General features: G+C 27.1%; 1 protein-coding gene across 1 annotated transcript; it reads right to left on the bottom strand.

Annotated features, from left to right (window-relative positions):
* Positions 1 to 5,040: 5,040 nt before the first annotated feature.
* On the bottom strand, positions 5,041 to 10,147 carry LOC111042008. Its single transcript, XM_022326494.1, has 6 exons — positions 9,548 to 10,147; positions 9,283 to 9,464; positions 6,827 to 7,037; positions 6,607 to 6,746; positions 5,619 to 5,745; positions 5,041 to 5,555 (listed from the first exon to the last, which is right to left on the bottom strand). The coding sequence occupies exons 1-6, from the start codon at positions 9,644 to 9,646 to the stop codon at positions 5,139 to 5,141; spliced, it is 1,176 nt and encodes a 391-aa protein (XP_022182186.1). The 5' UTR covers positions 9,647 to 10,147; the 3' UTR covers positions 5,041 to 5,138.
* Between the last annotated feature and the right edge of the window lie 7,117 nt (positions 10,148 to 17,264).

The following is a 17,264-nucleotide window of genomic DNA, read 5'->3' as shown; positions in this document are numbered from 1 at the left end:
GAAATTACCACGACGAAATGACGGGATACCTTGTAAAATATACCTACAATTTGGTAAGTTGATATATTCCTCAAATCCCGTCTCCTGAGCATATTGTTCGCAGGAAAAATCATTTGATTAACTTATATACTAATAATTTATGTGTTTTATTATTCCATTGCATTTTTTTCTTAACTTGTTATTATTAATTAACATGTGCCTCTGTGTAACGATTACACTGTGGATAATGGATATATATGTTTTTATTTATGTATTTTAGTTCTTAGATATTAGTATTATTGTAAATGATCTTAAGTTATAATGCTAGTAAAAACATTGAAAATGAAGGGTCACTCGTTTTGATGAAAAGTAAAAAAAATGGCAGGGTAAAAAACATTTTAGTAAAATTTATTTATTATAATATATCTCTATCTACAAGGCTATAAAATAGGTAATTTCGTCCAAGTTTGAATTTTAAATGCATGAAAAAAATGTGTAGGTAAGTATCTCAAATGTTTTTTAAACAGCGATTAAAACGACGTATCCGAACCTTGTATTCAACTTTCAAGCTTTTATTAACTCATCAAAACATTATTATGAACATTTATAGAAAAAAACAAAAAAATATGAATGTCTTAATATAGCTTAAAAAGAGACAAAATATTTTAAATATCCAATGTCGAAAACACTTTAAAAAACAATTTAATTTGACGTACCCGGTAAACATTTTTTTTTTTATAAAGCCATCGGTGCCGGGCCGTCGGGTATTTATTAAGGAGCAAATTATTGGCAATCTAATTCACATATTATTTCGGCGTCGCACGATCTTGTGAATATGGGTTGTGTACTTGTGTAAATTGTTGATAGTGTGAAAGAATCTATCCGTGAGCGGATATGAACGCGGCGCACGCACTCGCAGGAAGTTGTCATTAAACTAAAAAATAACGAAAAATGTTATTGTCCGTTTAGAGGACAAAAATGAATTCTCGGGAATATGGATAACTCATTGACAACGAAATATTTTTGGATAATTTATTTTTTTAATTTATAAACAAATACATTTTACAGCCCGCATTGAACTCAGATTGTTTATTTGATTTTAAAAAATTTGTAATGCTAAAAAATGTGCTAAAAAATGTTATTTTTTTTAAAGACTTATTATTAAGTTTGAGATTAAAATATAAAAAGCGAAGTTTGATATGGGCTAAAAAAATTTCCTTTTTTAACTAAAAAAAATAATAAATTATGGGTAATTTTATGGGGTGCCTTAAGGCAGAAAAACATTTTATGAATTTTATTAATTTCGAACTGAAAAATAAATGGAAAATATTCGAAATTATGATGAATTTTGTCAAAATTTCAATTTCAGACAAATTATTGGAGATTTATGATATAACTTATGAGAAGCCTTGCATTATATTATTTTTCATGTTAATTGATCGAGTAAAAAATAATTCATAAACAATAGCTGAAAACATACTCGAAAACGTTCAAAATATTTTTAAAAATGTTATCATGTACTTGTAGAAAATGTATAAGCACTTGGTGAAGATTTTAAAATGTTAGTGTGTTTCCCCTACAATTTCACTACAGTTATTCGTTTTTAAATTACAATAAAATACGAAAAACTTTTGATGACAAATTATTAATTTACGAGGGAAAAATTCAAACATTAATCAAACGGTTTTATTTTTTTTTAATACACCAAAACTATAAAATCTATTTTGTAAAAAACTTGTTTTGAGTAAGCACCTGAGTATTTAAAAAATCCTATTTTTCCTAAAGCTTCGAAAACTACTGGAGATTTTCCATTTTTACCTCTTAGAAGTACCAACTAGAAATTGAAAATCGAAGAAATATTTTGACCATACTTACCAGCAGGGCCGCAGGGGCGAGCCGTCAGGTTAGGACTTTGAGACTGTGTCTCCACTGAAAAAAAAACAGTTACTTGTAACTAATAATGTATAGAATCATTTTTATTTTGTTATTACAAATTGAAGGTTATCGTCATTTTTTAGCACATTTTGTCAAAATGCTAGATGCCAGATGGGTTGGCATTTTTACCATTAAATAACGTACCAAGAAGGTTAATTTATTCAAAATAAATTATACCACAATAAGCTAATAAGTTAATAGAGTATTTTGATTCAACTTACATAGGGGGGATAATTATAAATAAAAATACTAGAAGTAACATTATTAGAAGAGACGAGGTTCTTCTTGTGGTATAATTGATTTTAAATAAATTAGGTAACCTTCTTGGTACGTTATTTATTGGTAAAAATGCTAACACATCTAGAATTTGACAAAATATACTAAAAAATTGGTTTTCTCAAGACCTAATGATTGGATCACAAATAAGGTAGGTATAAATATTTACAGGTATTCACACACATAGTAGAAAATGTACAGGGTTTTTTTTGACATGGATAACTAATGTGTTGCAGGGCGTTCCCATTTTATTATATTATGATCATTCAATTTTTTGATTTTGGAATATTTTACCATGGAAATTCCTGGTACATTTTTGTATAATACCCTATTCGTTGGACCCATATGTACCTTGATGTTCTGTGAAGTTATGATTAGCATTACTACATAGTACATATTGTACAACCTCATTTTTATTTTTTTTAAATAGCCATTAATACTCCTCTGTGAAATATGCCAACAATATGGTGGTTCTGGAGTTAATTATAATTCTTCATCAGTTTCAAAGATTTTTACACTAACTTCCTCCTTCATAAAATAAATTTGATAAAAAGTAATTATTATTTATTAAACAAGGTTATCTAAAATATTATACAAATGTAGCACAATAATAAAAACTAACGAGTATGTGTCTGGTGTAATATATTTCCTAGTATAGTACTTTCATTTTATTAAATTAATAGTATCTACTACTTATTATTAATTTGAATTGGGAAAAGTGGACATTTTTTTGTAGGTACGCTACAAATTTAAAATAGTTAATTAAATTGTATGTAATTTGTTTTTATTACTAATAGTGCACTTTACTAATCATGCATTATTCAGTCATACATTTATACATAAATACTAAATAGGTATTATAAGGACCAACAGGTAACTCAACCAAAATCCTTAATCGTAACTTAAGACTTTAAAATTACTGCTTATTATGTATTTATATTTTATAATATAAATTAAAAGCAAATATAATTGAAGCATTTAGTATTTAAGTTATCTTTAATAAATTAATTGATAACTAGTTAAGACTACCTATGCCCATTAAATTTCTAAAATAAAATAACAGTTCTCAAATGTTGTACTTATTTTTAATATTAGTTATTATTATTGTTATTATTGATGAATTATTCTTACTTGTAGTTGAAGACTACAGATAAGCAGAAATGCAATTATTATAAGCCTTACAAGACAATGTGTTTAGGTTCTATAATTCATAATAAAAAAAAACTATAACAAACAAAATTTTATTTAAAAAAAAAGGATAATTGGTACAATAAAACTTACATTTTGAACTGTTTTGGTTCAGGATTATCAAATAATTGTTTTTCTGTAGAATACTACAATACACAATGAGAATTTATAAGTAAAGTTTCATCTTTGTTTTTAAACGTGTTTATATGTATTGAATTAATCAAATATCTACTGACTTTGATTCACTTTGTTTCTCTTTGAGAAATATGAAAGTAAAGTAGAAGCACTGGGTTTATTTTCACTCATTATCTTATATTATGTATTTATTGATTATAAATACAAAGTATAATAATAGTATAGTATTCATAATCAATAGTCATATAAAATGAATTTATAACTTTGTCTACAGAATACATGAAAGAAAAAAATCACAAATATCCAGACCCTAATTATCATTTTATTATATCATGTTGTACTAACATTTAATTATTATATGCACCTATATGTTTATACCAGGTGTCCGCGGAAACAGGGAACAATGTATCACTCCTGTAGTCCTATATCATAATCTGATGATTTTCATAGATGTGAAATTGACTTATCTCTACCCACCCATTGAAAACCACCATTGCATCAACGGACTCAGGGAACCAACTACATAGTATTTTCTACAATCTGACCTATATGAATACCGGACAAAATAACTGTAGGCTTTAAATTACAAAAGACAGTAGACCCTACCTATAATACAAAACCTAAAGAATAAAAATATAATAATAGGTTTTAAAAATATAAAAATAAAACACTTCAAATATGAAATTCTTGGGCAAAAAATAATTGTAAAATATTTCCTTATTTTTACAATAATTGACAATTTTTTTACATCTATATAATATTTTAAAATCTACAAAATATTTGTATACTGTGTGGATATACCGATGGATAGTCATGGCACAAAAGTAAACAATGTTAAAATTTAACTTATGAGATTTAATTAATTTACAAATCTATACATCTATAAATTTAGAAGTTCATAAATTATTAGTATTCAACAGCAAAAAAAAAAAACAAGTATTATTAAATGTTACAGTTCAGTACCCAATCTTATAGAAGATAACAATTTGGAAAAATTATTATTTTCTTATTAAATGTAATTTTAAATAAAGATTTAACATTTATTGTCAGTATAATAATGATGTGATTCAACAAAAGTTTTTAGTATTGTCAAAATGTACAACTAAAAATAAAATATATTACAATAGGCTAATTAAACACATTTAATAAATTTGTATTTAACTGTGAAATGAAAATGTTTTGGTACATTTGTATGAAAATTACATCAGTCATTAATTTACTGTAAGCATGGCACACCAAAAAAATAAAATAAATCTTAATAACTAATAATACTTTTAAATAAATACAATTTACTCTTGCTTAAAAAATAATAGTACACGAGTTTCTACTCATAAATAAATAATAATTTAAATGAACACCCAGTTTTCTTTGTTGTACCATTAATAATAATTCATAAAAGATGGATAGTTAACAAATAATTAACATTATTTAAGTCTAATTATGACGATTCATAAAATAAATACAAACAAATGAATTAATAAGTAGAAAATATATGTTCAATTTAGAAATAAACAAAAAAAAATTAAATTAATAATACTGTGGAAAATAAATTTGTTTGATGAAATCAGATAATTATTATTTCATATTTTTGGTTCATTGCCCTCTGTTTTTAATGTTTTAGCTGTTTAATCTTCTGAAAATAGTTGCTTATAAAGTTTGTCAATAATCATTTCATGTGTATCTTTTATCTCAGTAGCACGTTCATCTTCATGATTGCCCAAGTTACATTGCTCGCCACCGTTAATGCATTTAACTTCATCAGACACATCTTCATTTTGAATTTCAAGATTATTTTGTTCATTGTTATTGCAAACTTCAGCAACCTTATTTTTTTCTTCTTCATTCTGGTTATTCTCTTCATCATCGAATTCTAAGTCCACAACATCTGGACTCTCACCCTCTATGCTGCTTAACATATGTCGAACAGACTCATATCCACCCGCCATAGCCTGTTGTGCTAATTGCCCAGTTGGAGCCATTCCTTTTCTGCGTCTGCAAATGCTACAGTTACAATATCCACGACAAGGTGGACAGGCCCATTTCTTAAAAAAAAGTACAAAATATGAATGAGTATTTTAAAATTAATTAGATTACTTATAATTTACCGGGTTAACTAAAACGTTTGCAACATTCTCTCCATATCTTCTGCCTAAACAAAATCCACAAAAATTTCCTCTCATGCCACTACATCCTTTGTACCGACAATACGATTTTTGATCAGCAGTTTTTTGTCTAACACAAAATAATATTTTATTTTATTTCAAACTATAAATTAAAAATTGAGATTTAAATTAGAAAGGTTTACATATATTTCAATTTGCATATTCTGAATAACCTCTAAATTTCAATATTATAGTAACAATAGTAATTGAAATAATCAATAATATTTAAGACTATAGTATTTTTAAGATTAATAATAATTAATAGATAATTACATTTGAATTTCAAAAACCATTCCCTATAGTCTATACAATAATTAAATTGTATTTGGATAAATATTATATTTTAGGTATAATTTGTTATTAATTAGAAAATATTTTTTTAACAGAACAAGATGAAACTAGTAAATTATAGAAATTTATAATAAATATTGTCCTTAAAAAAGCCGATTTTTAGCTCAAACATTTTAAATAATAGAAATAATTTGTTAGTAAATAAATTCGAAACTGTTTCAAATGTGACTGAATTTAAATTGTTTACCAAAAAAGTAGGTAATTGCAATAATTTTTTTCAAATTTAAGCATATTTTTATTAAATGTTTCTTATTGTAACAAGTGAATAGATTTTTAAGTCTTTAGTAAATAAAAAAGCATATTTTACCAGTTTAAGAATTAAAAGAGAATTTTAAAGCTTTTTCTAAGAGAATATATAAATCATATGTCAAACTTTTCAGAACCATAAAATCTATTATTCAAAAAAATTAAAAACTTAAAAAAATGTCAAGAATAAAAAAATTGTTTTTTTTTTAAAGACTAGAAACCATAAAAATTTAGTTTTTCAAAAACATTTATACTATTTAAAATAATTTGTGTTCAATGACTAAATAATCACTCGGTATACGTCAAATTCTAAAACTTGCTTTAATTGATTTACCTGCATTGGTGACAAGTTGTACCAGATTGACTATATAGTTTTCCAGATGAAGAATATGAAATATTTTCTATCATTTCTTGTGTTACTTGAGAAACAGCCAAACGAGGTGTATATGTTTTACGCTTTCTTTTAGATCCAGGCTTTTTTATATAATGTGGTTCAATATAAGTTAAATACAAACAGTTAATATTTTATTTAATAATTGATATTTAATACATACTGCAGATGACTCATAGTCAGATTCATATTCTTCATCGCCATCATGAATAAAATCACTATCAACAAGTGAGCTATAGTACAATTCGTCTGATTTTTGATATTCGCTTGATTTAAACCAACGAAATTTGATTTTTAATGATCCGTGTTTGAGTTTTTTTCCGTCACTCTTGTCATTTTCATCATCACTTTGTTCGTTATAATTTGTTGATTGTCTATATATAATATACACACAAATACATCTATATTATTATAGGCATATCAAGTAACAAAAAATGAATATAATATATTGTTAACTAAGGTTAATATTAATGATCATTAAGTATGAACAATTTAAGTACTAGCACAACTCGTATTCTTTTATTTATATATCAGATTAAGTAAATGTAGTTAAACTGACAAAAATTACATAAATACCTAAACAAATCTGGCATTATATAATAAGCTGTAGATTATAATACTAATAAGAAATACAACTACACTATACTGCTGTTGTAAGCAAAAATTCATTAATTCTCAAAAAAAAATTAAAAAATAATTGTAGAATTCAGCCTGTGTAGGTAAATATGCTATAGTTCTGAAACATTACTTAAAAAATAAAATATAAGCAATAATCAAATAACTAAAACACAAATTTGTGGCTAGCAGGTAATAATGCTGTAAAATAACTTTAGACTACATCAGGTGGTACTATTTATATTGTACATTAAAAGAAATAACAATGAAGAATACCCAGAATTAGACTTTTTAAGAAAAAATGTTATAAAAATCAATGGAATGCTGCATCCAATTTCATCATGAGAGATTCTATAAGATAACGTTTTAGTATTCTACAAAATCTATCTCAAGTTCTCCCAGCCAACAAAAAAATGTTTGGGAAAATATTCCAACATTATAATTATAAAATTGATGTATTAAGTGTTTTTTTTTTAAATAAATAAATTGACTTGAAAAAAAATATTTTTGTTTTGTGAATTCTTTAAAAATAATTATACTCATACATAATTAAAATGTATAAATAATTTTGTCATATCAGAAATTATTTCGGCATTCTTGCTTATGAACAAGGCATAAAAGTTTATACCAATACTAAGGTGCATCATGAAAAGTAAAATATCTTGTTCAAAATTAATTTAATCATTTTTATTATTATTTTATTGCATTCACAGGGTAAATAGGAAAACTTATATTATATTTAAACTATTATAATATACAAGGTGTTATGATTTTAAGGAAATTGTGTTTTTCATTTATCATTCTCTGGTGATTTAAGGCTTGTTTTTGCTTACGACGGCTGTATAACTGTCTGTACATAAACAACACAACTAAACTTTTATATTCTATAATGCATTAGGTAATTACATTTAGTACTCTATAATTATTGTTTGTATAATGTGTTACAGTTTACAATTTTAGATTAACACTACACTACAAGAATTTACTAGAAATAAATGTTTTTTTCATTTAAAAATTAAAATATAAAGTATATTTTTTTAACTTGTGGCTCCTGAGCCAATAAGAAAAGCAATAAGATAAATATATGATTGAGATCAAATAATTGTTCATAGGTTCTATGCACAGTAGCCATTAAGTATAAATTAAGCAAACATATTACTATACAATTATGTTCTATATATTATATTGTTTATGTTTTATTAGTATTCTATTATGAGTATTATTAGGAAGTTTCAGGAATTCTATAATTTTTAAATCAAACCGCAATCATTTTATTTTAATACTTATAGAAACTTACTCATATAATTATTTAATTAAGTTTGTTACATTTATTGAAATTAATAAATGTAAGAGAGATGCAAGTCGCAATCTTTAGAAGTAATTAATTATGATACTATTTATTAGTTGTTTTGATTTTAAATTTATATTTTTCTGCAGTTACTTATTAGTTTAAGTTAAAAATAAACTATATATTAAATGACCAATTTATTTGCATTTAAGTGAAGTAATACAAACACCTAGAACTAGTAAAAAGTAGGTAAAAATTTGGATAAATTGTGTTTGAAATGAGAAAATCTAGAGAATTTAGATGTAAGTAGGGTATACCAAAGAAGTTTTTAACTTCCTACAAAACTTTCGTTGAAACTATTAGTTAACTACTAATACCACAAATATATTTTAGACTGATAGCAAAAAAAAAAAACAAATTAATCAATGTTTACAATTAAGCTATCAAGCCACACACAATTCTAGATAATACAATAGTATAGTTGTATAGTTCAAAACTGTTAAAAGGTTAAAACAATTACACATTTATTGGCAAGACAGATTAACACCGAAAGCGCTGTAGACGCCTGTCGTACTGATGGATAGGTGGGTTCTCCCCTACGCGAAGTCAGGATACTATTATCAGATTGTATGTATACTTCAGACATTTCATAAAAGTTTTGCTTTATTATACATATGGCATATAGGTACTATAAACAATTCAAAATAACTTCATACCTTTTTTCTTGAATAATACGCGATGAACGTCTCACAAATTTGACACGATTTGATGTTTCACCTGTTTCGCCTGTTTCAGAATTGAGTTTGCTCTTTTTGGCTTTAGCTCGTCGTTTGGCAGTTATGTTAGAAGATTTTAACTCATTAGCTGACTGCTGTATGATGTCTAATGGATCGGCTAACTGTAGGGAAAAAACCGATTAACTCGAACAGTGGGTAAATAGTTAACTAAAATGTATTAGACGAATGGTTCTGATAAACACACCTGAAGTTCTATCTCTGCTATGTTCTTAAGTCTCTGGCGTTCATAGTCACTCAACTTTTCGATTTCCTTTTCAGACTTTTTTAATGCTGGGAAAAACATGTCAGATGATGATAGGTACACGATTATATTACACAATATAATTTGTTGATGAGCTCGTTGGTGAAGTCGCGAAACGGTACCGCACAGAAGACGACGCAACGTACCCAACACACTTATATTATAAAGTTATGGTTGGTCCGTCTCGACGTGATTTTGATTCTGATGGTCTCCGATCAAGAACATGTGCTTTTGGTCTGGCCGTTCGATATAATCTATAGCGTTGGACACAAAAAGAAAATGTACAGCTCCGGTGGATATGCAAAGCTGTGTGACGATAAAACTCGAAGACACCGACGAAAATTCGAAAAATGAAAAAAACACTTGAGAATTCAAAGTTTATACCGACGAGCGACGGCTAAAACTCCACACGGGTGGTTGACGAGAAAATGTAGCTGCGCTACGTCTAGCCGATTAGGTTAAGCTTGCTGTTGCGGGCGACCGATAACGGCGATTCGGCGGTTATGTTTTTTTGGCGCCAAACTGCGAGATAATGGCCCGGCAACCGACAACCCCACCATCACCCTTCCACCATCGTCACAAGCCGATTTAAATGATTTAATAAATAACAACGGGCGAGGACTATCGAACTGCTCGGCGGTTCAGCGATACCAGCCTGTTATCTTTAGTGGAGGCACGCACCGCGTTTCAGGCATACTGATCGGCAGCTTGAATACAATAATATTCGATTTATATATTATTCATAACACGATTATAAAGATGAATCATAAATTCATAACGATACATCAGCTGCGATTGAATATGCAATCGCTTTTGCAATCACTTATCATCGTATTCGTCTTTGGCCGCCGTGCCGTATCGATTTAATAATATCAAATGGTTCCTAATGGACAACATTTTATGTAAGTCACAGATTCACATCGATATGATCATAGGTGCAACAACTAAAACTGTACAAAATTCTAAATTTCGGTATCACGAGGATTCCAACTTCCACAGATGAATTATTAATCGATGCAAAACAGAGCGTTCAAGAATATCGAAATATGTCAACGGCGCGCTGTTACGTATCGAGTTGATTTAAATAATTCAGAGACCTAGTCACCTAGATATAAGATATAACTTGTATCATACAAGTCTGTAGGTAGGTAGGTTCTATTGATGTCTATATTCTACTCTATTGACAATTGACATAATATAATCTAACGATTGTAATGGACTACCTATAAAGTGAGAAAACCAATATCAACATGATAGTATTTAATGAGGGATGTAGATTTTCTTTATATTATTATGTCTATAGTGGTAGGCGGGAAAAAAGTTGACGGAAAAAAAACACAAAAAATTAATACACTAAGGAAAAATAGCCCACGGAAAAACATTAAATATAAATGTAAACACATGTACCTATACTCTACTCCTAATTAGTAATTAATAATTCATAAATTATTATAGGCAATATAAACAATTTTATTAGCAAAACTCAATTAATAAGGAAAATTTTTTTTACCTATTTATTCAATGAAAAATATCAAATATAAATGAATTTATTTCTTAATATGGTTTATGCTTAACTATTAACTATACATAAAAAACAACTTGTAATAGAAAAAAAAATTAAAATATAAATATGAACTCATCTATTAGGTACCTAATATACAGTGTTATAAGTCAAAAAACATTAGGGATATTAGTATAATATCTTAGGTTTATACATAATACATTAATTATACAAAACTTACACATGATAATAGTTTATGACATTATTTTCATTATAATATATTTTAGTTTGCTATAGGTACACTCCACACAGTAATTACTAATTAGAAGTAGAGTATACATGTGTTCACATTCAAGTTTAATTTTTCTTTTGGGCTTTATTTTTTTTTTGTGCTTTTTTTCCGTTATCTTTTCTCCACGATTCGCCTATGGTAGGTACACACATTCGACGTATAGAATAACTAAAAAAAAGTCAAAATATTTTGAAAATGTGTAGTGCTATTATCTATAAAAAATAAACATTTAATGAATATCTCAAGAGTAATGTTAATAGTTTTTGAATAACAACAAAATGAGGAAATTTTTGTATGAGACTTTGTTAATGTAAGGGTCCAATGTCTGACTTCAAACTATAGTAAATATTAATATGACTCCTGTAATCTTTATTTTTTGATAAATGTACGAAAAATGTAAAATTTTAGATTAACATAGAAAATTATTTATGAATTTCTAACTTAAAAAAAAAAAAATAATAATAATAATAGTCGAATAATTAATTTGCAAATGTTCTTGATTATTATGATATCTAACAAAACGCTTAAGTAGTAAAAAAATTCAAACTTTCACAATTTTTTAATATATACAGTAATATTCCAAAAGGAATGACCATTAGGTATACATGTAAAATAGTAAAGCCTTGAAAAATACGAATTAATAGAAAATATTATACAAATGAATATAACAAATCAAATAGATAATGCATCTAATAACAAATAACGTATAAAATCATTGATATTCATTGTTAAATACAATAATTTATTCACATCATTGCATAAAACTCGTTAAAAAACAGATTTAACATAAATCTTAGAGTTCAGTTTTAAGTTAAAGTACAACAAGCAAGTGTAACAATGTAAATAAATGGTTTACCTAATTGTAGTTTTTCTAATTATTCTTACTAAATAAAGGGATTGTTGTGCCTTAATTCAGCCTACTTATAATAAATTTAATTTCCCTGAATTTTCTTTAAATTTCCCAAGAACGACATTTCACCGTTTAAACTCCTACACCCAGTTTGTAATTAATTTTGTTCATATTATGTAAATAATTATTTACTTATTATATGCTAACAATTAAACTTTTTTTTTTTATTTCCACTAACAACAACCTATGTGGAACTACGTTGTATTACATTTTCAAGTTTTTTGATCAAGCAAACATTTTTTTATCGTTAAGGGGATTCCACACTATCGCTTTTTAGAGTAAAAAAGACCCATACGCGTTCCAGCGTACTAACTTGAGTTTTAATCCTATAATAATTTTGAAAACATATTTGAATTTTTTATGAAGTCTATTTCGAATCCTTCGAAACAGAATATTAAAAAAATGTTTTTTGAACTATTTATGTTCATTTAAATTTTTAAGAATACAAGATTTTTTTTCTAAATTTCAAGTGAGGTTTTTTCTTTTTAAGCATAATAAATTAAAAATGTGGTTTGAAGGATTCAAAGTTCAAAGTCGATTGAACAACAAAACAATATTTGCTTTCAAAATTATTATCGGTGTAAAACTCAAATAGTTATGATAGTTATGTTGGATTGTTGGAATTCGTTTAGCTTTATAATTTACTATATTTCACCATGAAAAAGATTCGTTGTTAGACATAATGTAACATGTGCATGCGAGTGCGCAACGCTTGTCTAGCTCGCCGTCAGATAATCGCGGCGTCGCTAACGAATTATCGGAAATCTAAATATAATATGTTCATGTAAAAATAATATTACCGATAATGATCGAAAATAATTTTTGCCGCTGTCGCCGATTATATTACATGACGTGTACATCGCGCTCGCGCATTTACGCTCACATATAATGATTACTTTATGTTATAATAATATTAGGTGATTTTGTATTTTTGTCTACCGTCAGGTCGATTATCAGATCTTTATTCTTTAGTGCGCCTATAATAGTAGCATTTAGTTGTGTAGTTATACAGTTACAGAAGCACTTAGTTTTTTTAAGTCCGAAAATTTACCATATTTTTTAAAAATGGGAAATAAAATGTATAATAAAAAAAAAATGAAAGGCAATGTACTTAATTTCCAAAAGAAAATAGTGGAGATCTCAAACGACGCCTTTGTTGATTTGTAAGTTTATTTGTATTGAATTATTTATTTTAAGTTCCTAGTGAAGCAAGTTTATGTGCTTATGCTATACAGTATGACGTATGTCCTAAAAATCCTGTATGACATAGCGAATCTCGACGGCAACTCAATATTTTTGAATGAGTTTTTCTCGAAAATAAACTTTAATAACAATTCCAAATCAACAATTTTTGAATTTTTTTTCAAAAATTCAAAATTGCTTTTGTTAAATATACAAAATAGATATTTTATTTCCTCAAAAGTAAATTAAAAAAGCTTGGTCAAGTTCTTAACGCTCTGCTGTATAGTAGGTAACTGTAATTTATGTATTAAATTTGAATCCAATGATAGGTATCATTGTTTACGAAAAACGATTCTGAATGGAGATGATTTGACAGCCTAGGATATATTTTCCAGTGGTTGGTAAAAAGGTGGTTTATGCGTTTTAATGGTCTGAATACACCAAACTTTATGTTCTTTTTACTTTTATAATTATTGTGAGCCAAACTTATCGAAAATCTTGTATTAAATTAATAAATTAAAAAAATAAATTAAACTCGACATTTTCTTGTGCCTATAAATAGCTCAAAAAGAGTCATAATATTTAGAAAAATGTACAGTACATAGAAATTGCATGCTAATATTAACAGTGAAATTTTCTGAAAGTTACTTAAAAAACTAAGTAAATTTTTTTAAAAACTGGTTTTGCTTAAAAATTTCAGTTTTTCCTTAATTTTTTTAATAATTATATTTGGAAAATTGAATTGTGTAGGTATAGAAAATGCCATAATGGTAATATAAGCATTTTGTATAAATTTAAGTATCTAGATATTATTAGTTTTTTAGTTACACCAAAAAATCTAAAACGACTTTGTCAATAAAATACTAATGCGTGAAAATGCCCGTTTTTTCTGATTTTTTTTGTTTTTTATGACGAATTCTTAAAGCTACTAAAGTTGAAAATCAAAACATTATTTGGATTACTTATCGTGTACAGCCACAAAATAAACAACATTGTTGTAAAATCGGGCATGGACCAAAATTTGCATTTTAGAATCATAGTAAACCAATTGCGCTGCATATATTTTAGACATACTTATGATTTTTAGGTATAAATTTACCGGCTACTATGGCTAGGTATACCTATTATTGACATCCATGACGATTGAAAACACTGACAAAGTGACAAACAAATCGTTTTTAATCAGTCTGAAAAAAAAACTATTCATTTATATATTATGAACGGGGATACTTAAAAATCAGAATCAAGATACTAGATACTTACATTTTAAGTACTTATTTAAGTACTCGATAGTCGATACCCGAAATAAAATTTAGTCACAGGTTTTTTTAAAAATTTTATTTATACACAATTAGGTACAAATAATATATTAATTAGTTAATACTTAATACCACATATTTAAGAACTTAATAATGATATTCTACAATACAATTAATTATTATTGATGTACATAATTATTAAGATAGTCATAAACCACATAGGCAATAAGTAATAACTTAATTATAAAACTAGTATTATAAATAAGTATTATAATATCGAATATTGATATTTTTTATGATTCTTTGCAATCTATAATTCATAAACTCAAAAATTGTAATAGTTAATATTTACCTACTTGTTCTCTAGTCTTGAATTTTTTTTTGTTCTTTTTTGTCTTACCTTGTAATATTATTTAATATTATTAATATTTGTTTTGTACTAATGCTCTTGAGGCGTCGATGTATAAAATAAATAAATTAATATATTATATTTTGTTGATAAAAACAGTAAATAATCAATATTTCAATACTATAATCTATAATACTACTAATTATTAAACTAATTATTTTTGCTTAATTTCCCCCACCTTTTACACATTGTATACTAAAACAGAGTCGAACAGTCGTGGTTGGTGTGTACTACCTACTACTAAGTAGGCGAGTGAAAATAATTTTAAGTTCGTAAGCAATTAATTTTTCAAAGTATCGCATTAATGTATCGAGCATCTTTCGATTAAATTATTTTATGAAATACTCGTTTTTTCATATAATTCTATCGATGTATAAGATACAAGATTGTGACAAGTTGTGACCTTTCGACAATTCGCCAAATACAAATTGCTCGTCGATCGTCATGTGGTCGCCCGTTATACGCTCGACAAAGTATCCAAACACAAACTGAGGCCTAAAAAGCCGGAGCATCACGGATTTTTTTTTTTTTAAACACATTATGAAAGAAACTAGGGATGTAATAATAATAATAAATAAAAACTTATGATCTCATAAATAGTGATGAGAGGTAATGTTTTTATTTGTTTTAAAAAAAAAATTTATTTCACGCCGAGAAAGTAAAATGGCATAAGACTCGGACACAAAAAAGAGAAAGGAAAAAAAAGGCATAAATCAACGATAATAATAATCATAATAATGAAAATACAAAAGCTCGCGAGGGGGCCCGGTCGCTAGTAGACGCCGAGGTACCTATACATTACATAATACATAAATACATTGAAAAGTTGTAGGTACCAGCCAAATCCATACATTAACATAAATTATAAGAAAAAAAATACAACACACCCATATCCGACCCTTCATCTGTCCACCGACGGTAATCCGCCGTGGAGACGACTCGGAGTCCTCACTCCATATTTAACTCCAAGTTTAAGCAATATAATAATAGAATCAGTTGGACACTGGTTTTTGGTCGCTGGAGACGTCCGTCCAACACGAAGGAAAAAGAAAGAGAATAAAATAATAAAAGATAATGCCCGGTGTGCAATTTGGTAGATGGGCACCGGTTATCGTCACGGCCTAGGGCTTCCTCATGGATAACAGCCGTGGCAGTGTGGGGGGGGTCGAGTATAAGTATGTTATATTATATATTATAATTTAAATTAAATTAATCTTTATTTAAAAAATAATTAAATCTTAATTTGAAAAAAAATCCCCCCCTGGCTACGGCCTTGTATGCAACAATATACGTGCAATGGTAGGTTTGGTGTCCGATATAGAAAATTAAAGAAAAACATAATTTTCATTACACGTCACAAGGTACAATTGTATCTAAGATACTATCCAACCCTAATTATGAATAGTTTTTAATAATTTTTAATTATACACTAAAAATAAAGTATAAAATAATAAAAAGTATAGAATAATATTATAATAGTGATTTATTTAATTGCAATTATATGTTTCAATATTTGTGTATATTAGATTATAATATTATTATTATGTGTTATTATCTTATTAATGTTCATTATATTCAAATAAAAATATTATTGTAGGTGCTGACGTGCTGTATAAAATTGGTACCAGAGCAATAAATTGGTATATCGATCCAGGGAAGACCGAGCGTAATATTGTTATAGGTACCTGTATGAAATAAAGGTCATTTTAAGCGCAATTTGTAAACACATGTAAAAACCATACATTCATCGCTCCGCTCAGAATCTAAATTTGTACAATCAAATTTAAAAAACCTGGAGAAGCGACGTCGCTCTGCTATAATGTCTACTGTCTAGTGGTCTAGTCACTATAATGGATGTTTTAAATTTGAATTAAATGATATAAAATCATTGTTTACGAAAAACGGACGGACGGACTATCAGCCTGTAATATTACGAAGTATAGATATCTAAGTGTATTTTAGTACTTCACGGGGCTTTAAGTTTGAAAAAAATACCGTTTTGACGTTTTTCTGTATTTAAATTCTAAACGTTATACAATTTTAATGTTTAATATTGTTGAATTTTTTTCGTTCAGCGTGATTTTTAAGTTATTTTAATTTGCCGTTT

The sequence above is a fragment of the Myzus persicae genome, unplaced genomic scaffold (genome assembly GCF_001856785.1).
Source record: "Myzus persicae strain clone G006 unplaced genomic scaffold, MPER_G0061.0, whole genome shotgun sequence".
NCBI classification, from domain to species: domain Eukaryota; kingdom Metazoa; phylum Arthropoda; class Insecta; order Hemiptera; family Aphididae; genus Myzus; species Myzus persicae.
This window is presented reverse-complemented; position numbering and strand designations above follow the sequence as displayed.